At 34.4% G+C, this 23,750-nt stretch overlaps 1 protein-coding gene across 2 annotated transcripts in view; it reads right to left on the bottom strand.

Annotated features, from left to right (window-relative positions):
- The window catches only part of Unc13c (unc-13 homolog C), a 544,151-nt gene that overhangs the window by 336,040 nt on the left and 184,361 nt on the right, over window positions 1-23,750 (bottom strand). For both annotated transcript variants that reach the window (XM_026391056.2, XM_077799599.1), the window contains 3 exons: window positions 14,102-14,321; window positions 2,358-2,585; window positions 249-390 (listed from right to left, as the gene is read on the bottom strand). In XM_026391056.2, coding sequence (XP_026246841.1) covers window positions 249-390; window positions 2,358-2,585; window positions 14,102-14,321 — 590 coding nt within the window. The remainder of the gene's footprint in view (window positions 1-248; window positions 391-2,357; window positions 2,586-14,101; window positions 14,322-23,750) is intronic.

Here is a 23,750-nt window from a genome sequence, read left to right as displayed (position 1 = left end):
CTACAAAGTCATCCTAACTATGTTTCTTCTTTTTGCCTGAAGTATTCCTTTTATTCTTGTTTTTCTAAAAATAAAGAATAAATAGTAAGGGTTTTGAGAATATTAGGTAGGCTTATAACATCAGTTTTACTTTTTGTAATTTCCTCATAAGAGATTATTAAAATATAATTATTTACATTCTTTTATAGCTTGTCTTAAATTTTTCTCAGAGTTTAATATGTGTATAAGCTTTACATTTATATACTCACAAATAAAACTTCTCATCCCATACTGGATTCAAGTTTCCAAAAATGGTTTTAGTCCTTCTTTTGTTTTTTCCAACTTGAACTGTAACATATGGGTCACTGGACCCTGTTTTGTCTTTTGCCTGCAAGCCTTGTGCAGAAACCACTGAAATAAACCAAAATAAACATTTTAATATAATGATGATTTTCAAAACAAAGTTAAGGAAATTATTTTCTATCATTTTGTTCCCTGGGTTTGCAGATACATCCCATTGCTTTCATTCTCACAACCAACAGGACTAATAAAGAATATGTATATTAAACATTAAAATCTTTCCTGTGACATTTGCTATGACTGACTACTGTTCTGACATGTATATGATCACATTTTCTTTATTCATTGGTCTGTTGATGGCCACTTGGGTTGATTCCACATCTCAGCTATTGTGACTAGCACCATAATACACATGGGGATGTAGGTGGCTCTTTGACATATGAACTTAATTCCCTTGCGATATGTACCCAGTAGTGGGACTGTTGGATAATTTGTACCTCTATTTCATTTCTTCTCTTTGGAATTTCCATATAGTTTTTTATTGTGGCTATGTTAATTTATATTCCACGGACAGTGTACAGCTATACCCTTTTCTTCATATTATTGTCAACACTTATCTTTCTCTTTTTGGCAAATAGCCATTCTAATATCTATGAGGTTATAACACTTTGTGATTTCAAATTGCATTTTCCTGATAATTAGTAATACTGAGCATTTTTTTATATACTTGTTGGTCAGTGTAATTTTTCTTTTGAGAAATGTTAATTTAGGTCTTTTGCTCAGTTTAAATAGAAATTTGAAAAGATCAAACTCAGCCATTTGTGAGAATGTTGATAAATTTGGAGGACATTTGTTAGGTGAAAACAATCCAGACACCAAAAGATAAATATCACATGAAGTCATGTATATGTAAAATCTAAAACAGTTGGTCTCACAGAAGAAAATAAGTGTAGTGGTTGCTAGAACCTGGGTGGCTTGGGGAAGATGAGATGGGAAATGTGTCAGGATACATACTTATAGTGAGATAGGAGGAAGGCATTTCAAGAGGTATACTGAAATATATCAAAAAGGTGACTCTACACACAGTAATGTGACTCTAGTTAATGACAATACACTATATTCTTAAAACATGTAAAGACAATATATATGCTCTCACCACAGCAGTGATAACAATGTGACATAATTCATTTAACTAACTAGAGTTAACTAGTGCACAACATATATAATGTGTGTGTATGTACATATATATGTATATTTATATTTAAAAAATATCATGTTGTACATAGTTAAAAACATACATTACCTGTAAATTAAAAAAAATAAAAATTTTCCTTTGACCAATATTTGATTCTGCCTCTAAAGAACAATAGCTACATATAATTAATATAATAATAGCTATTACAAAAATTGCTTGCTGATGCATATGTGTTTTTATTCTATACTCATATGTACATTATTATATAAATATATAGAAAGATGATGAGACTTGAATAATATGTGAAAAGTTACATAGTATGACTCAAAGGCCTTTGATTTACAAATTTTTATGAGTTTGCTGTCAGTAATGATCAACTCAATCCAGTAAACGAAGGATTTTTATTTTACCCTATAAGTACAAGTAAGTCAAGAAATTTTTTAAATGTTAACATCATACATAGGCACTTGCTGTTAACATCACAAGCAACTTCAGATGTTCTAATTACTAGATATCACTAAATGCAAATGACCTTTACTCAAGTATCAAATGGATATGTGAGTAGTAACTAAAATGATTTCTCAATTAAAAAAACTCACTAAAGAGGTTATTACACTTGTAATTTGTTAGTTGCAAGCAGTAACAAAGCTAATTTCTTGAAATTTTCAGGGTATAGATTAAATATATTAGAAAAAGACAGACTGAAGTTACTCCAATTATCTAGTATATACTTTAGAAATACAAAATCACTGCTAGAATTGTCAATATTGACAAGATTGAAAAAAATATACTTACTTTACCTATAATTATTTTTAGTGGTGATTTTTGAGACACAAAGAAATCTCAATATAGAATAAAACTTTTGAGGAAGACATATTTTTACCTGTAATGGTTATTTTTGCTGACCACTTAGATGTTCCATCCAATACACTCTGCTTGGCGGCCTTTGTGTACTGAACAAAATCTTCTTTAGAAATCTGAAACATTTCCTGAATTACTTCAAATACCTCTGGCCTGTTTTTCTCCCTGATCTTCATTCTTTCCTTCATGGCTGTAATAATGGTCTGCGTCTTGTCTTCAGCGCCATGCTTAGAACTCTTTTCTGCTGCTCCTATAGTGGAGACATCAAGGGTGGTGTGAATGCTCAGGAGTTACTTTTTGATGGTTCAAATGAGGGAGAGAATGAAGAAGAAATATAGGAATGAGTGAATGCTTTCATTCTGAGGACTGGGCGGGGGGGGGCACTATTTTAAAGAAAATATCAGAAGAATAAATCACTATATTGAGAGACAGAACAATTAAACTTCACTGATAAATGGGCCTCTGTGATTCCTGTTTTTTTTTTCCATAAGTAATATTGGAATAAATTAGGGGATATACAAATATTTGGTCTGAATTTCCCAAAACTAAAATTCAAAAAAACAATAGTTCTCACAAACATGTTATGTAACATGTATTTACTTGATGAGTATTCAAAACAAAATTGAGAAATAGATCAAATATAAATGGTAAATATTGCTCATAAATTGACAGTTTGAAAACTTGCATTCATCCAACTATCTAATTTTTTTTGGATAAGACTTCCCCCAAATAAACAGCATAAAATTTTAATTTTAAAATTTTCTCTTCTGCATGTTATACATTGAAAGAAGGTAATATTTCACTTAAAATGAAAGCACCGTTGCTCTTGTTGAAAAAATATATGGAAACAAGTGGGCTCAATGACCCATGTAGTGCCTGACAGACCACAGTCCTGAACTCTCTTTTACAAATCCATAGTTTTAAACATGCTGACTTTTTACCTTCTACTCAAAACACCTTTCTTGATTTCTAGGACATTGTTTTTGTGATGGTTCTCAACTTTCTGGGTATTTATTTGCAAAACATATTTTTCTGACAGTGAAGCCTTTCCAAAATTTGATTTCTCGGTCTTCCCTAACCTTCTCTACCTATCAGCCAGCCAGCTTTCTCACCTCTGTGTGTGATATCCTTGGTTACATAATATTATACAAGTGAATAGTGAAATACAGTTCTGATTCTCACAACTGCTGTGTGTGTTTGAAGTGAGAAAACAAAAGCTCATGTACCAGCATTTGCAGGAACTTCCACTGCTAAAACCTAACATTTTTGGAAAAGAAGCAACTTAGATATAGTGAAAAGAATCCAAAGACTAGTGCAAATAGTGTTGTTGCTCAGTTTGTACTATATTTTTTTCTAACATACTATATTTATGAAATAGGCATCTATCTTAGAAAATATGTGAATATTATCTGGAATAATTTTTTGCATAATTCCTACCACAGAAGATATCTTCCTTAAGAATATTTGAGCCTAATTCTGTGATTATTGAGATCAATTGAAATATAAAAATATAAAAACTAACACAGAAGGGAAGATTCAGTATTAATTTTCATCTTGATAAACTCATATACAATTTAATAGCTCTAATTTAGTGAAAATATTCACTTATTTGACAATATAACATTTATTTCCTGAAGTGAAATAATATGGTCATATTATTGTGGATAGCAGAAGGTAAAAGAGAAGAAAGATTATTCCAGTGGTAGAAAGAGCAGATGACTTGTCTTTATTATTTTTTAACTTGAAAGATCTAAACCATATTTAAGTGAAAGAAATAAAAAAAGGAATGAATTCTATGTAAGGCAATGCCCTACTCATCTGTTCAAAAGATGCACTATTACAGCTACAGATTTGTAAATTATATATGCTTCAGTAAGTATGCATGTTTGCTTGGTTTAACTACATCATTCATAATTCTTTATAAAATTTGCTTAAGCTGTACTAAATAATTACAGCTACTCAATGGGCATATTTTGCTTGAAGTATTGGAATATTCATTATATATAAATGGCAATTTGTGTCTAGAAGATATTAACTCCAGGATTTTAAATGCCCCCAAAGTTTGAGTTTTTGACAGATATGCTAAAGATATTAAAATGGTTAGACATATCAGAAAATTGTTGACTCTCCCCCAAATTTCTAAACAGTTATAATAGTATTATTGTGGTTATTAGAATCCAAATGGCCCTAGGAAAGAGTGCTACACTCCTACAGAATTATATATACTTTGGATTATTTTTCTAAATTCAGGAAGTATCCAGCTACCCCCACAATAGATACTGATACAAGCAATAACTACCAAATTCAAAGCTCAACTATCAAGATTTTTTTATCCAAATGAATAAAATCTCTAACCTTAATGAGTGCCTCTTGAATCATTTAAAATTAATTAGGGGGCTGGGGTTGTAGCTCAGTGGTGGAGTGCTTGCCTCACATACGTGAGGCACTGGGTTCGATTCTCAGCACCACTTATAAATAAATAAAATGAAGGTCCCTCCACAAGTAAAAAAAATATTTAAGAAAAAATCAATTAGGAAATCTTAACAATTAAGTTTGGAACCTTTCACCTTTTCTCTGGATGTTGCAGCAGAGCATGTATTCCAGTAAGCAGACAACAGAAAGATCCATGAGCTGAAATTGCCAATTTAGGAAGAGCAGATTGACAAGGATTTACGTTTAAGCCTTTGTCTGTCATTGCTAGAGAAGATATTTGGTGCCTCAAAAAATATTTATTTTATATTTTTATTCTGAAGAAAATAAAATGACTTGACTTAGAATTATTTAGCTCAGAGATACAGACACAAATTCTTAATTTTTGTCACTAATTTACAAGTACTTTCCATTGTTTATTAAACCCACATAACACATCTGATTTTTTTTTAATTAAACTATTTCTTAAGTAACTGAAATTTTTCATGAGTTTTCAGTCCTCTGGGTTTATTGTTTTCCTTCAGGCCTATTCATGTTATTTCAAAGCAATGAAAGATAACTTTAAGTTTGCATTTATTTAAATCTTCCTTGAAAATGTATGTGGATGGTCTAATATTGCCAATTGGAGAACAACAACAAATGAGATGAAAAGAGATAATGTACAGTGAAAGCACTTTGTAAAGTATAACACATTACCTAAATGACCTGTATCATTGTTACTTTTAAAAGCACTTAACTGACAGATCAAATAATGTAATCATGAACGATAAAAGTGCAAGATAATTCAGCCTTAAAGAGAAGAAAACTTATTACAGGAAGGGCAAATCAGTTCCCTTCTATAGAATTTAATGGGATAATCAAGTAATCAGACCTACCATTTTCTTCATTTTTATTGTATATTAGTCATAACATCCAAATTTCACATGAAATTCATAATTTTACCATATTTCCATGACCATTTATAATTTTTATAATTTTAGTGTTTTTTTCCAAAAAAGTATCTATACATACATAAAAATTTCAATATTCTCCTTTGTTCCCACTCTTTTTTCTTCTGATTTTTCTCATTAGCTGTTCCAAAACACTTCTATTCTGTTCAATTCATCTATCCCAGCCATATTACCCTCCTTCTCAGCATATGATTATATCTTCTCCTTAGCAAAAAGCAGAGGCCTTATAAATTCAATGGTCCCATTTTCTCTGTGTTACAGATAAGAAAAGAAGAAGGAAAAAATTCAATACCATGACAAATTGTAGTACTAGGAGATTTCTATGATGTAAATACTCCAAAGTTACTGATTTTAAGCAATTGTCTCACAAAATTCTTGTGTATTTAATAATCACCAATGATATGCATGAACTTCTCTCAAGCTAGACTACAAGGTAAACCTTTATTAAATGTAGATCCCAAGGATCCCATAAACTATTTTGATAACAGCATACACTCAATATATATAGAATTCAAATTATTTCTTGGGGGAATATAAGATAAAATGATTAACATAACTGAGTGTTTAATTTGTCTCTGTGTTTAACTTAACTTGTTCTATACTCATTGTAAACTTTGACTCTAAGGCCACAATTCTGGAAGAAACAAGGGTACATCAATTTAAAAGTATAATTAAGCTGTGGAATAAATCTCATGAAGATACAAAATATATTTGGCTCTTGGAGTTCTGAGAGAACAAATGCTGTGTGGCTGTCATTAGAAAGCAGAATTTGGTTGACCTACATACTACATGAATTTCATAGTCAGCATGAAGCAAATATAAATTGAAGAAACACTTTAAGAATATAATTTTTAAATAAGGCAAAAGTGCATAGTAGTTAATGATGCTTTGGTGTAGGAGAAGACAACCCTGAATGTAAATTTATCTATCACTTACTGATATGATCTGAATCTTTGTGATTCCTAAAATTCATATATGGAAACCTATCTCCAAGGTGACAGTATTAGGAGGTGAAACCTTCAGAATGTAGGAATGACACGAGGGAAGAATCCTCAAGAATAGTAATAGTGCCCTAATAAAATTGGCCCAAGAGAGCTCTTCTCCCCTTCTACCATGTGAGGACAGCAAGAAGCCAGTAGTGTGTACTCTGCAGAATCTACTATGCTGAGACTCTAATCTGTGTGTCCCACCTTCAGAACTGAGACATAAATTTTTGTTGTTCATTTGCCCAGATTATGGTAACTTGTTACAACATTCTAGATGGAGTAAGATACTAGCCAGTTGGACTTGGGCTAGCTCTCATCTCTCTAAGCATCATCTGAAAAACAAAAAGAAACAACAGTAATGTCTCCCTTAATAATAGCATTGTGTGGAGATGGAATGACATAGTTCATCTGGGTATAATGAAAATAATCAAGTGTAATGATTTCAGAAGGTTAAAAAGTGAAGACAGAAGCATTCATTAAAGAATTTCTCCTTAATTAGTAATTTTAGAATGTTGAACTTCATAATCACTGTGGAACAACTCCTTGAGACTCCCAAGGACCTTACTATGCCCAGTGCATCACTTGCTAAATGCTCTATAATTATTTGCCAGATGAGGGTCAATGAAATGCTTAAGACAAAAGAAATTAGAGTTTAAAGAAACTGAAAATAGTTTTTCTTTCTTCTTCTTTTTAAAAATATCCTTCAACATTCATCTGCATTTGAGATTAATGAAATCAAAGAAGGCAGGTGAGAAACACCCATAGAAATCAGGCAGAGGGTCTGATGCTTTTTCTCTCTAGGAGTCTCAAGCATAGAAATGGGTTCTTTTCCCTTCTTTTTCACTAAAATCATGTAGGTGGGCCTGCTTTGGGTGGCTGCTTTTCTTTCCCATGCAATCATGTAGGAGGGCATAGAGTTGGTATTTTGTACCCTTTTCCATTAGTGGCTTTATATCCAAGATAACCTCAACCCTCCTCTTTTAACATGCCTTCAATCTTTTCAAGGAACCTGCAACTCCCCCAGGCTTCAAGTCAACCGCCTCCTTTTTCTCATACAATCAAAGCCACACACTCTACATTTCTTGCAAACAACAAAGGACTGACATTTAGCAGGAGGGTAATTGGAAGAGCACAGATCTAAGGTAGCATCATCTCCCACTTCTGTAGGTGGCTCGTGATTATAGTGGGGGAGTATGGGCAGGGAGCCCCCTCCAGTGAACCACCATCTTCTCTAAAGTGACTTCACTGTGAGTGAGCCTGCCACCACCACCACCACCAACTTTCCTGCCCCTCTGCCTATACCATCCCCACGGTCTTCAATCAGACCATTAGTGGTAAATGTAAACTTTTAGAATGAGTTTTTGAACATGTGTATATTTTTAAAATATAAAAACTGAAATGCACTCTTATAATTGTATGCTAAAGATATTGTATCTCATCATTATATCCTACAGATTTCTCAGTCATAAAGGATTGAGGGAGCAAATTGATAATAAAAGTATGTGCTTAATTTTTGAAGTACTTTTACTAAGCAAGGAAAACAAGAAAGCAAGGAAGAGATGGTAGGAGGAAAGATAATTATGTTCTTATCACATATTGCTACATAGATTACTTCACTTATTAAAAAAATAAACAAAAGAAAATAACACACACAAAATTTAAACACAAGATTTCTTTCCATTATGTTTTTTTAAAGTAGCATCTGGCAACATAGCTGACATAACTGTTTTTCATTACTATTGGAAGCTGGCCTGGCATTTGAACCAAGACCATGTTGTCCTCCTGTGGGACATAAACCACCTCACAGAACACCAACCTCAGTCGGGTCACTCTGACAACGCTGAAGTAATACAGGCAGGTCACTTAATTATTTTTTATAAACATAAAAACAAAATTGCGTTGCCAACCAGCAAATACCAAACATTCCCTCCATAAGAACAGTGGCCATTGTTTCTTCAACAAGTGCACAAATCTTCTCTATAGCCTGCTTTCTTTCTAGATAAGTTTTGTTGTTACTGTTTTCTTTTGTTTAAAAGACAGTGTCTTGCTCTATTGCTCAGGCTGGCCCTGAACTCCTGGACTCAAGTGATCCTCTGGCCTCATCCTCCCAAGTAGCTGGAACTAAAATGGTGTCCATTGTGCCCTGAGTTTTGAAGATGTGCAGTCATAGACTTGTCCTTACTTCCAGAGGGCATCCTATCAGAGTGAACTTTGCTTTCTCATACTATCTTGCTGAGATACCCTACAGTTCGCTTCACAGTAATAAGCAGTAAAGAGAACTTGTAAAACTGCAGGTCTGCTCCTGGTGGCCTTCAGCTGGAGGACATAAACAAGTATAATTAACTCTCTTCATAGATGAGGCAAACGATGTCAGCAAAGTTTTTTTTTAAAAAGTCTGATAAAAACAGAAAAGTTAGACTTTTTAAGAATAGCTCAAGACTGTGAATATGTGTACATTTATAAACATTGCATGTGTGTCTAGAATACCTCCAGGGCATTATGTAAAGCCATACTCTTTGTCCTGGTCCCTCTTTCAGTGGCTGGCTTTAACACCTGAGAATGCTCCATTATTAGTCTATTCCTTTGGGTTACAGAACTGATTATTGTTTTGAAAAAACTAGTTCCATTTTATACACATTTATGTGTCAGTTTATTACTCTCAGTACTGTCAAAAAGTCAATGCTCACACCAAGACAGGTTGGTGGAGTGGGGTATGTTGGGGGTGGCTATGGATGGCAGGTCCTGAGAAGTCATGATGGGGATCTCTGAAAAGTCAAATCTGGGGACAGAATGTCTAAACAGGGAACATATGAGAAAGTGTGAAATCACTGAAAATAAAACTAAACAATTTCATTTTGTGTTAGGACCAATCTAACTTATTTATTTGTAAATTAGGAAAGAACACCAGGCTAGGAGTTCAGAGATCTGGGCGCTGATCCTGACTGTACTATTTATTTGATTCTTCTTGACAAGATACTAGATCTTCTGAACTCAATAAAATCAGTCCACTGGGTTCTCCAATGCACTAATCTGAAGCTCCCTAATAGGAGATGCTCATATAGACAGATGATCTTCCACCAACAGCAGATTCCTTTTACTCATATGCCTTCATTCATTGTATACCCACATTTTAAGCAGCTCCAGTGCTTCAATGTGTGCTAACTTATGGGAAAATAATCTGGTTTCCACCCTGTAGCAATGCCTGAACAGAACCCTATGTAGAAGCTTGCTGATCTCATTACATGAACACATTTTGTATATTCTTTTTGAAAGAATATCTATGGTTTCCAAGATAGGTGTTCATATCTATTCATCAGTTAGTTTTAGAAAAAAAATGCATACTTTCTTCCTAGTTCTAAAGGCCTGGAATAAAGCTCCCAGCCACAGAAGGTATTTGATAAATACAAATATTTAACTGCTTTAAAACATCATGATTGCAAAATGTGCTAATAGGACAAGAAAGAGGGACAAATACTCAATTTGCAAATAAGAGTACTCTAGCCAGATTTTATTAATGTTATGAATTTGTGATAGCTTGTACTAGGACACATAAACTTGATATAATACCAGTGGGAGAGACACATAAGATATTGCTTTGCTGTGCTCTAGGAACAAGAACTCTCTGGCCTTATGCAGTTACTTGAACTTTTTAAGTAGGAATAAAAATTAGGCAAAACGCTTATTCCATGGGACGCTGGGATTCTTTCTTGGACATATGTAAGGAAGTATAGCCCAGCTGAGTTAGGTGCCACTACTATTTGCATATTTTCTAAGTTTCTCTGGTTGTCTCTTTTCTATATTGAAAAGGTAATCAAGGGAAATATTTTACATGTAATCTCTCTTTTATGTATGCCTCACTCTGCACACAATCCCCATCCCACATTAACCTCATTCAGGGTCACAACCTGTTCCTCAATTTTCTATAATTCAGTTCTTCCAACACTAAATACTTTTTTTTCCAGAAAAGAATAGAATATATTTTTAAAGGAAAAGTAGGTGGACTCTGACTAGCCACTGACTTGGGAATTGAAGGAGAAGAACAAATCAATTCTCTTTTCTCTGTTTCCTTTTGACCTCCTCTGTTCTACCCACCACCTCATGTCTGTCAGCCTGGAGTGAAGAAGAGATCAAAGTGTAGGAACCACCAAGAAGCACAACCAGCTAGACAGAAACTGAGAGTACTAGACCTTTCCATGTGTCTCTGAACCTGTGAGGAGGCACTGAACTAGTGAGCACCACCATCTTGTCTAATTACACTTGATGGAAAGTATGTAAGTCACAAACACAAGACTCCAGGAACATGAAATGCCAAACTCAAGTCAATTTGAAGCAACCATAAGAATCTCTCTTTTGAATGTCTCCTTAAAGCTTCTTTTCTTCTGTTTTAGTGAATGTGTGTTGATAGACTGCAATGATTTCAGAAAAGGATTACTAGAATAATGAGGGTTCCAAAGAATAGATCTTTATTTTCAAGTACTTGAAAAATTGTTATATACAATGGGGAAGCCAATTGATTAAATATTTTATCCAGAGGTAAGATATGGCTTATTGAGTAGAAGACATAAGGAAGCCAACTTTGGTTCAGATTTTAATTTATGAATTAAAATGTTCTAGTAAGGTGTTAAGCTGCATACCACAGTGTTCAAAAAAAGTGTTCAGAAAGAAGCTAACCAAGGTGCCCTTCAAAAGATGTATAAAGAAATGTGGTATACATACACAATGAAGTATTACTCAGCCATAAAGAAGAATGACATTATAGCATTGATGGTAAATGGATAAAACTGAATACTATCATGCTATGTGAAATGAGCCAGTGCCAAAAAGTCAGAGGTTGAATGTTTTCTCTAATATGCTGAAGCTAATCCAAACTAGGAGGGGTTAGAAAACAGAAGAAAGGTCAATGGAGTAGATAAAAGGGAATGAAGGGAAAGGGAGGAGGAATAGGATAGGAAAAGGGTGAAATGAATCTGACATAACTTTCCTATGTACATATATGAATATACCACAGTGAGTCTCACCATCATGTATCTCCACAAGATATTAATTAAAAAGAAAAACTATAAATAAATACCAGAAAGATCAATAGAGTAGAGGGAAGAGAAGCAAGAGAGGCAAGAGAGGAGGGAAAAGGGATGTACTGGGCACTGAATTAGAACAAATTATATTCCATGTGTTTATAATTATGTCAAAATGAATTCTAATATTATATATAATTAAAAAGAAATAATAAAACATAAAAAGACAATAATATAAACTCTTATTAAATTTACTGGTGGTTTCATTTGTATACCTTCCACTCTGATTTCTCTTTTTTTATTCTTTCCTCTTCTTCACTGTTGGTCTGTATAGACACATGTCACACACCATGTCACTATTTCAAATTTCTTGCTTAGATCAATGAAGAGAAATTTCTTAAGGAAAGGTCACTGGTTCTATAGGGAGAATTTCAAATTTTATTGAAAGTTCTTGTGAAAAGTTGTGTTGTTAAATACATATATTTGCAGAACTCCTTTCACATTAATGTGAGAGTGTTGCTTTCACTTAAAAAATAAGGAAGGATAATTAAAGAAAATGCCTACATATCCACCCTCATTGTTCTGAACTATTTTTGATTCTTCCAATATCCATGTGCATTTTATTGAATGAGCTCAATGAAAATGTTGGATAATATAATTGACTGTCAAATAATAACTGCTGTTTAAAAAATGGAAATAGATTATAAAAATATTTCTAAAATTTAATGGATGGGTTGCATCACTCCTTTTAGGAAGCTGAAAAGAGGAATGATTTCATTTCTTAGCTAAAATCTACATCATTTTTTTCTTTAAGGAATGTAAGCCATTTGTTTTTAGATTACAATATTTTCTCTATCTGCTTCTCAAATGTCACCGCCTAATATGCTCATTTTTTAACATACCTGTTTACAATTCACTTTTTAAACACATGGATTAAATTTTAATTGGATTTTGTAATTAAGTTTGATAAGTAATATTGCCAATCCTTGTACTTTTTAAGCAATCATTCTTAAATAAACTTTAAAAGTTTTTTGGGGAGCTGGGGATGTGGCTCAAGCGGTAGCGCGCTCGCCTGGCATGCGTGCGGCCCGGGTTCGATTCTCAGCACCACATACCAACAAAGATGTTGCGTCCACCGAGAACTAAAAAATAAATATTAAAAATTCTCTCTCTCTCTCTCCTCTCTCACTCTCTCTTTTTAAAAATAAATAAATAAATAAATAAAAGTTTTTTTTTTTTTAAAGAAGGGATACCACTTCTTTTACTAACTTTTTTTTAAAGCATTTATTACCTTTAACGTAGTTTAATGTTGTGATTGTGTTGGAAGTTTGCTAATCATCAAAGAAAGCTTGAGACTGTTACTGTGTCTTCAACAAGCCAGCTGTGGCAGCATTTCTGACCATGTTTATTGTGACATTTTCTTCTACCCTACTCAGTTTCCAGCAATCCATGCACCTTACATTGTCGGCATTCATATCAGCAACAAAAAGAGGAGACAATATTTGGATACAGAAAAAACACATTATTTGCAAGTGAATATACATGCTTGAATAGATTTCTCTGGCAATGGCTTTTTAGGAACACTTAGAAGATAAGTAGTGAAAATTCAATTATACATATTTTAGAGTATAATGTTTTGGCATTTGTGAATCTAAAGGATTTTTTGGAAATAGAAAATTTAAGACAAATTGTAATTAAAAAAACCACAGTGGGATGTATCTATGCAGAAGTGAGAAAGAATGGAGAGGCCATTAATATTAGAGCATCTACTATATTTCAGACTCTAAGCACAGAGTGTTTCATTTAGCCTTCCTAATGATTCTTACATAAATTTTATTATCTATTTTTACTGAGTAGAGGAAAATAGAGGCCTGAGAACTTAAAAAAACATTTACCAGAGTGACATTTTTGTTAAATTACATTTTTCTTCAACATTCAAAACCAAGACCCCCAATTCCAAGGCCCAGGCAGGGTCTGTAGAAGGATGCTCGTGTCAGGCTGGCATCAAAAGGGCTAAGGAAGAATTTCAGTTGCTGTCATTACAGGGGTGTGCTTGGCTCTAGTTAGAGCATTATGTATTCCTGCTTATTGCATTGGGCTTTTAGGAGATATGAGTAAGAAAATAGGTCAGTCGCTATGAAGGTTTTATACTTGATGAGAGGGCACTTTCCCTCCAGGTACTCCCTCTTGATGAGTCTGACACAGGAGAAATGCATTATCAATGATACAACCTGATGAGCAAAATGGTATCTTTTGTGTAACTGGTAGTAAGAAGGCAGCTAGGACATGCTGAAAACAAGAGCTGAGGAAATCCCACCAGAACATACAGGGCACAAGGCAGAGAGAGGTGGCATACCATTTTTTTTAGCCTAACCAACTACTCACTCTGCAGGCAGTCGGCGTTCAGGAGGTCCTGACACTTTTCATGGCACTTCACTCCACACTCCAGGCACTTCATGCCCTGCCGAGCAATGCCCCACAGGAGCCCTTCACACTCATAGCAGTAGGTGGGTGTTGTAGCAGTCCAGACCTCGAAGTTGTGTGGGGTGGTGGAAGACATGGGGTAGATCAGAGCCTGCAAGGTCTTCTTGAAGACATGCATTTTCTGTGAGGATGAGAAAAGTGAACCATGCAAACCACATCAGTAGATTTGGAGAGGAATTTCAATACAAAACAAACTATTTTATCATTTGTCCTTGAAAATGCTATCTTGAGAGAGCCCGAATATTCTTCTCTCAGTACTCTAGAGCCCTATTCAGTTATTTGTACACAAAAAACTCCCTTAGGTTCCAAACTGGATTGGGCTCTGCTGTCACACACCTTCTTTCATGGCAGCCAGCAGTCTGAATTACTTGATAAAACCCCTTTCCCTGCTACATTGCAAACTCCTCAAGGGGAAGGGTGATGAACATCTTACTCCTTACTACACCAACTCTTAGAGCCTAACCTAGCTTCTGACTAAATATGGGTATTTAGGAAATATTAATTTTAAAAAACATCAATTTATATTACTATTCTTAATCTTAGTAGACTTTATTAAAATTGTGAGGTTTAAGGAAAGCATTCTTATTTTTAAAAAAGTTATTTTATTTATTCTTATTAGTTATATATGACAGCAGAAAAAACAATTCAATTCATATTACACAAATAGAGCATAATTTTTTATGTCTCTGATTGAACACAGAGTCACACCATTTGTGTTTTCATACATGTACTTAGGGTAATGATTTCCATTTCATTTCACTGTCTTTCTCACCCCATGTCCCCTCCTTTCCCTCCCTCTCCTTTGCCCTATCTAAAGTTGTCTGCTGAGCAATGAATTCCTCCTATGCTACCCACCCCAAAGCATTCTTATGTTGACTCCAAACCTTTAGACACAATCCCCACATCTCTTTTGTATCCTACCCAGGCCTCTCTGACTGTTGCTCTCCATGACACTTTACCTCTCTTTAGCCCCAAACATGCTTCTTTTGTAATCCATTCTGCAGGGAATTCTTTTCAACACCTATCATTTAGAAAGTTTCTCATCAACTAATTAAGAAGAAAGCACTTGTAAAAAAGTTAAATGTGGCATTCTCTCATGCTGATATATTTTAAAGGAGATCATTTTTAATAGTACATGGAAGGATTTTCTAATTACAAGTCATTGTTGAGTTGGAAAAAACACTAAATGATACTCAGGGGACTACAGTTCCTTTGTATGAGTCTAATCTATGATCTTTAAAATGGGCTACTTTTGGCAAGAACTAACACTATCTTTCATCTTTCTTTGCTTAGTGCCTACACAGTACCTACCATTGTCCCTTGGATATAGAAGAGATTTATGTTTTTTTGTTTTGTTTCATAAAATGAATAAATGTCCTGCCATTTAGAGTCTAGAATTTTAGTCTAGAGTGAGAAACAAAGTTGTTAAGACTCACTGTTCTCATGCACCCTGCCTTTCACATGGTCTTATTTTGAAGATCAAATTATATACTGATAACAAAAGTATTTTCCAGATTTCAAAACATTAAATAAAAATACTAAGTATTAGTATTGATGGGAGATTTTCAAAAACAAATAAACATAGGTGATAAAAGAGAAGTGATTGGACGAGTCCTACTATACTCTTCTCACAGCTCATTATGCGAATGACTTCTTGAGAGACACACCAGTACTCTTCATGATTATATTTATTGATAATTTCCCATAATTCTCTGTTGCCAAATGAATGCCTATTTACATAATCCCAGAGGATCCTAACAGATAAGGAAGAACTTATATTTTTGCATTAATCATCCTTAAGTCTCATTTCAGAATATTTTCCTACTGTGTTAAAATGACCAACTGTGCATTATTTTTCAATTTCAAAGTATGGTAACAGCATTATTTCCCTTTATAAGTCCATTCTCCTCACTGTGTTTTCCCAGAATATGTTTGATAATGGTATTGGGAGGTCCTCTACCAGGGAATTAAGCTTTGCTTCAAATTTTTCCTTGAATGACTAGGTCCATTCTTACTATTACATGAGGGTCTGGTCAGTCCAAAGCTCTTTATGTTTCCAATGAATCTACAGAACAGCAGCATGGAATATTAATATGGGAATTAATTAAGTGGGAGGCCCCAGTGTCAGGATTTATACAACTAGAACTGGATCCATCCCTTTTCAATGATGATAACCTGAGCCAAGTAAATCTTTTAGCTTCATGTCAGAATGAAGATGTTTTACAGAAAACTATTGAGAATCCTTTGAGAATTAGAAGTTTGTATTATTCATCTTTGTCTCCCCTTTACTGCCCAGGAGAGTATCTGCAATATCATTAAAGTGAATTGAATTATCTTTGGCATAACAGATTCACAGTCTCCTGTTCTAGTGGTTTGAGGAACAAGGGTGTGTGTGTGTGTGTGTGTGTGTGTGTGTGTGTGTGTGTATGTGTGTGTGGGAGGGAGGGAGAGGGAGAGAGAGAGACTTAATATAGAATCCCAGGTTTAGCTTAAAAACTAAGAAGAAAATCCAATAATCCTGAAATAAGTGCATCAAGAATTTTGTTGTTTGTTTTAATTGGGGAAAAAGAACATTTATTCTAATTTGGTATAATGCTAGGTGGGGATAGAGTAGTTTGCTACTGAGCTCAAGAAAAACAAGAAATATAAATTTTAAAAGGGGAGCTGATCAATGGGTTGTTTTTGAACATGAGATTATGCACACACGTTTCAAATTTAAATAAATGACTAATCTATTTTATCTAATACTCTATATCTATTTTCTTTTCCTGAATTCAAGTAATGTCACTCCCATAAATCTTATGTTACAGTAGAAACAATAAGTATTAATTCTTGTAGAAAAATTAAACATGTTAGAAGAAAAAAATAAAAGCTCTGAATAGATATTTGAGAAAGTTCATTGACATGTTTTGTTTGCTTTGGTTTTGTTAAAGAGCAAAGTGTTACTTGATCTTTTTTTCACTTCATGAAAAGGGAGAATGAAGCTAGTTTCAAAAAACTAAGAAATATGAAAAATTTAATAGCATATTCAAAACCAATTGAATGGGGCATGAAAACAAATTTCAATACTTAACAGTTATAGATGCTAAAGAAAAACATCAGATAACTCATTTGAGTCCCAGATAAATGATAATATTTTTTTTATTCTGGACTTTTGGGATACGGGGATGTGAAAATTACTCTAAGATAAATGGCATATTATTTCAGCAAAGGGGAAGGGAAAATGATTATAAGATAAAAAGATCATTGGTTTTATAACTGAGGAAAGCATATAAGATATAATTTCATTTAATTTATAAAAACAGTATTTAAAAAGCTACTTGATAGATTCTGACATCTCAGAATACTGCATCTCATGGAAAAAAGGTACTTTCTCAGCAGCAAAATCAGATCAAATTCAAACAAAATTATAAGAAAGATAGAGAATGTGGGAATTTCTTAGAATAAAGAAAAAAGATCAAGTAACACTGAATAAAAGCCTAGCAGAAAGAAGCAAGGGATCACAGCAAATGGAAGTCTGCTGTTCATCAGTAAAAACTGGATACAGATTTTTCTTTTAATGTAGAAGTTATAGTTGGCAAATAGGTAATTTGCTACAGATAGTAGAGTACTTGGTGAAGGGAAAGAATTGGATTGGGGTGTTATCCAGAGCAGGTCTTGGACCTTGATGCACAACTGGAAGAAACAGACAACCTTCCATAGTGCAAAGCTCTGCAATGATAGATTCAACCAGCCACAGAGTAAAAGTATCTGGAAAAATACTGCATCTGTACTGAACATGTACATTTTTTTGGTCATAATTCTCTTACTGAACCTGTATAAGAACTTTTTATGCAGTACTTAATATTGTTCTAGCTATTGTAAATAATCTTGAGATGACTTAAATTATATGGGAGGGTATATGTGGATTCTATGCCATGTTATATAAGGGATTTGAGCATCTTAGGATTTTGGCATAAGGAAGTTTCAAAACCAATTCAATGCCCCATGGACACAACAGGATAACTGTATGTATAAGCGGCTGTCAGAAGAATAACTAGATGCTAGGAGCCACTGCAAAAGTATTACATTCATATGGTAAATGGACTCCTGCTGTTCACCTAGGCCCATTTGGGAACTCAAGTTACTGGACTCCCGGAGAGTTCCCATTGGTTGGGGAAGGATGGTAAGAGGGTGTTCCGGGGGAAGTGGAGCCCCCGGCTCAGGTAGACACACACGTGTGGACTGGCTTGTTAGGGGACGCACACGGCCTCTCACAAAATAAAACTTTGTTTCAGTTTGACTGGCTTGTGTTTTTGTGCCCAACCGATTTGCAAGATTGCAAGCCGGTGTGCACTGACATCCCAGCAGGAAGGCCCCCAGCAGGAAGGCAGCAGGCGTGCTGGGCGACAGCAGCGGCAGGAGCGGAGCTCCGGAGAGCCCACGCAGGCCGGCCGGGCAGCCTGCAGCAACTAGAGCCCTAATAACTGTGATTAGAACTCAAAGACTAAAGGATTTGGCAACATGAGTGACTTGCTGCCTACCTAATTTAAATGTTTTTAAACTTTCTAAATCTTTTATAATAAACTATTTTCTAAAAGATATGTATTTTCTGATTACAATAAAACACATGTTTGCTGAAAAAATAAATTATCAAATAGAAGTATATTAAAATAAAAAATGAATATAAAATTTATATGATTTAATGTTTCAAAGTTAAGTAGGGTTTGATGAATATCCTTTCAGTATTTCTTCTAGGAATAAACAGGACATAAAAACTTTTGCAATTAGGAAAATCAAGAGCAATATTAATTTTACATTGCTTGGATGATTTCAACAAATAAAAATTTTTAGTATATGTCGACACTGCTTTAAACTGTTGAGATGAGAGTGAGGGATGTTTGATTTTCTGACAAGCTTTTATAGGCAAGGGTAAACTATAGAGTACAAAGGGGAGGATGCTCATATCCCAGGAAAATATTTTTTTAATTATTGTTTCAAGAAATGAATTTAAGTTGACTTTCACTGGTATATCACTTTTTGAACAATTAGGACCCTGGAAGGAAATAAATTGACTTTTCTATTCACAACTGTCTGAGGAAACTAAAGTGAGTCTGAAAATTAAAGCAATCAGGCTTTCTGCCAAAAGCAATGACTAGTGTTTTTAGACCATTGAAATTCTAATGCTGTATTAATAATAATGCTAATAATTATATTACCAGCACAGTTTGTCTGCCTCCATTTGCCATACCCATTCTTTTTCTCCTACCATGTTAACCAGTGATCATTCCAATGAAGGTCTATTTCCCCTGACATCCTGTGTGTTCCCATCATGAGACTATGTAAACCAACTACTTCCCATACCCTAGACAATTACATTTAGATAGTTTAAACAAAAAATGTGATTCTGGTTTTGAAGCATTTTCCATATTCATGATGCATAATTTTAGGGAAGAAATATATTCACTGTTCTCTAGGTATACATTTTACTATTTCTGAACAAAAGCATCAGAGAGATTTACAGAGCAAACATTAGGTACAGTGTGACCTTTGAAATTTGTTTTAACATGAAGACAAAAATATGGAAAAGTTCCTGAGTATAAAAACAGATATAATTTCAGTGTTGATTTAGTTTTCATAATAATCATTATGTAAGACCAATTTTAAAAGCTAAAGTTATTCAGGTACATTTTTCTAACAGCAGAAAGTACAAACCAAAACTGAAGGTTATATGCCTATTCATGAAAGAGTGTAAGTAATTTGATTTTACTTTTATTGTTTCATAATAAATGCTAATTATCATTTTTCTAATGGGGTGAGTCCAAACAAAGAGGGCAGAAACATGATAAAGTGGCTAACTCATCAATTCAAAGACAGAACAACAGTTTATGCCATCTGTTTTGACATGGTACATGATCTGAAAGCAGACTATTATAGATTTTTCATGTACTATAAATGTCACTTTTTCCTTCAATTCAGACATCTAATGAAAATTTATATATAAATGATGGAGCTGGTATGAGATAATTCATTTGTTAAATATAAGAAACCAAAAATTATGTGAATTTCTCCACCAGGGGAAACTTTAGCCATCTTAATAGCATGAGTAGTATAGTCAATTATAGAGTTGGGAAATTGAACAGTGAAAAACAGTTAATCATGAAAGTAACATTTTTACTATGTAGTTATCATGTGTCCACAATGGATACATTGAGTATCATTTCTATTATTTATCCTTTTCACTTATGTGGTAAATATCCTTTATATATACTTCATGAGAACAATTAAAATACAAATTTATATATTCAAGTCTATAAGTTAGAAAATTTAGGGTGAACACAGGAAAGTAAAGAGCGAATCTAAATAGACAAAAGAGAAATACAGGGCTGAGGATGTGGCTCAAGTGGTAGCGCGCTCGCCTGGCATGCGTGCGGCCTGGGTTCGATCCTCAGCACCACATACAAACGAAGATGTTGTGTCCGCCGAAAACTAGAAAATAAATATTGAAAATTTCTCTCTCTCTCTCTCTCTCTCTCTCTCTCTCTTTCTCTCTCTCTCTCTCTCTAACTCTCTCTTTAAAAAAAAAAGAGAAACTCTTAAAAAAAAAGAGAGAAATACATATGACAAAAAATGGAGAAACAATCTGGAGTCAACAAAGTAAATACAAGAAAAGTTTCTTGTAGCACTGATTTTGCAGAAAAAGAAAGAAAATTCAAATAAATAAAACTAGAATTAAAATGGCACAAGAATTTTAGAAATTGCATTGATAAGGTCAATTTGGTGGTACTAAATTTGAAAGTTTAGAAAAAGGGACATGGGAATACAGGTAAGTAGTAAAATGCTTCCTAGCATGCATGAGGGATAGATTCAATTCCCAGCAACACACACACACACACACACACACACACGCACACACACACCACATGTGCACAAACATGTACACACACAAGGAAAAAAAGATGGCTTTCTGGGACAAATATAAATGATCAAAATTAATTCACTAACTCAAGAACAAATGTTTAAAAAACATGGTTATAATCACGATATTAAATAAGTTGATTCAGTAGTCAAATAATCACCCTCAAATTAAGCATCAAATAAGCAACAAGTCCAGATGGTTTCAGAAGCAAGTTGTGCCAGTCCTTCAAGGTACAGCAATTTATTTATGAAAACCATCCCAGTGAATCTCAAAAAAGGGAAGCTTCCCAGCTTATTTTGCAAAACTAGTTTAATACTGATGTCAAAGTTGTTCAAAGATACAGCAAACCATAAGCTCATTTAACTCATGTGCATAGATTTAAAAAACTGAATTGTTAGTAAAGATAGAACAAATCAAAACTAAGAAAATTTCCATAACTTGCCTGAGGCCTCACTGCTAGTAAATGGTATAACTCAACCAACATGAACCTCAAGCCAAAGACTGCTCAGGAAGAAAGATAGAATTAGGACCAATAACAATATTTATAAGCAAGACATAATATTTACACTGGGCATCATTACTGCTGGTTTCCATGTCAGCACTCCCTGGACAGGAATCTAAGCCTCAACTGCAAAGAACAGAGTGAGGCATTAGCATTCTTGGAGGTAATGCTGGCCCACATTTGGCACAAGATACAAGAGCTTTTTCTTTCCTTGAAAAAAATGACTGAGCTTTCTATCGTCTCTTTCTTTAATTAAAATTGAGCTGCCATCATTTGATATTTCTCACACGGCCAAGCCGTTTTCCTTCACTTAAAGGCAAATATTCCACGCTTTCACTTCCAGGATGCCTAACAAGACTTTCAGCACTGAAGTGTGGAAACTGTTCCCTTCAGCGTTTACATTAACTGCCTATATAATGACTGAAGATGACAGCTTGTCAAGAGTGACATTTCATATGCCTGTTGTACAGAAGTCATAGTTCATGTACTTTTTGAGACATGAGCCCCAGGGAAATGAGCTTTGTGAATCTGAGAGGGAGCTAATGGACTCTATTCATCCAACCAGCACCCACAGAGATGTTGTTTAGTTAGGCCTTCTGAAACTAAGCAAGTAAAGCGATGTTTTTAAGTTGCTATAAAGTAGATCAGTAGCAAATTTACCCATAATGTGAGGATATATTCCCTGTTCAGGGACTCAGAAAAAGTATCGCCTTCCATTAACTTATATTGGTTTCCTGTTAACTTTTCATAGAGATAAAATTCATAGTTCTAATGTCATATTTCAAAATATAAGAGAGAAAGTGTACAGGCATTTATCAATAAAATACTTAAATTCTGATTATTTCCTCAAAAACACAAGAACCTCATGATTCCGCAACTAAGATGGGGTTTTCTCCTACAACAGAGGATGCGTCATTGTCTTGTACTCAAACTATACTCAAAATATTTCAAGGCATCATAAATATCATGCCTAAGACTGAGACACTGGAAATGCAGTCACCTTTTTTTAATCTTGTGCATAATAGAACATGTATCAACTTGCTGTAGACTCTGAATATTCAAATGAACATATTCAATGAACATAAAGGGCCTCCCCATCCTTTCATGCTTTTTTTTTTTTTGTACCAAGGATTAAACCCAGAGGCACTTTACCACTGAACCTTAACCCCAGCCCTTTATTTTTTTATTTTGAGACAGGATCTCCCTAAGTTGCCTAGGATCTCACTAAGTTGATGAGGCTGGCCTCAAACTTGTGACTCTCTTGTATCATCCTCCCAAGTTACTGGGAATAAAGGTGTGTGCCACCACACCCAGAGTCCTTTCCTACTTCTGAAGGAGTATGTGTGTATTGGGGTAGGGAGAGCTTGTTGACAGAAAGAACTAGGAGAGGTTGACTTTGGGATGGTGGATAACACTGTCAGGAAGAGGAGCATAAGAAATACAGATGTAAATAATTATCTTTACTTGGCAAGTATATAGAAAGGTAAAACAAGAAATGCACTATTGGCAGAATTTTTTATTCTATAAAAATGACAAAGTTGCTAAAATTGGGAGAGGTAGGAGATATTAGTTCCCATAAGGCAGTTCACAGATATATTGTCTTGAGTAAATTCCCAGGTGAGTGTGAAGGATGGTGCTACCACTGCACAACACCCAAGGCACAAACACTGGGAGTTTTAAAAACATCACTCACACTCAGGCTGTACCTGGAGCCAATTAAATCAGAATTGCTGGGAGTGAGACCCAGGCATTGGTATGTTTTAAAGCTCCCTGAGGTGTTCTAATGAGCCAAATTTAAGAACCGCTGACCTGGATATTTGCAGCCTATTTTATCTTCTAATCAGGCTGTTCTTTCATTCAGTAAGAATTTACAAAGCATCTACCTCATGCCTGACAGTGTACTAAGCAACAATGATGAAAAAATTTAATAAGAGCAATAAACAAGGTTCAGTGCCACCCTATGATATCAGAGTTTATGAAAGTTTATGCAAAACAATCAAATTAAATGTAATAAAAATAAAGACGGTAGCTCATAGGTATTGTTCACTGTGCCCTATACTACGCCAAACATTAAGCATCCCTCCCTAATCCTCTCAGTTTTATTATCACCTCACTTTATAGGTGAGGTAACTCAGACTCAGAACTTGCAA

Source organism: Urocitellus parryii, chromosome 6 (genome assembly GCF_045843805.1).
Source record: "Urocitellus parryii isolate mUroPar1 chromosome 6, mUroPar1.hap1, whole genome shotgun sequence".
Classification (NCBI taxonomy): domain Eukaryota; kingdom Metazoa; phylum Chordata; class Mammalia; order Rodentia; family Sciuridae; genus Urocitellus; species Urocitellus parryii.
Note: the sequence above shows the minus strand (reverse complement) of the source record. Positions and strands in the feature narration are given on the sequence as shown.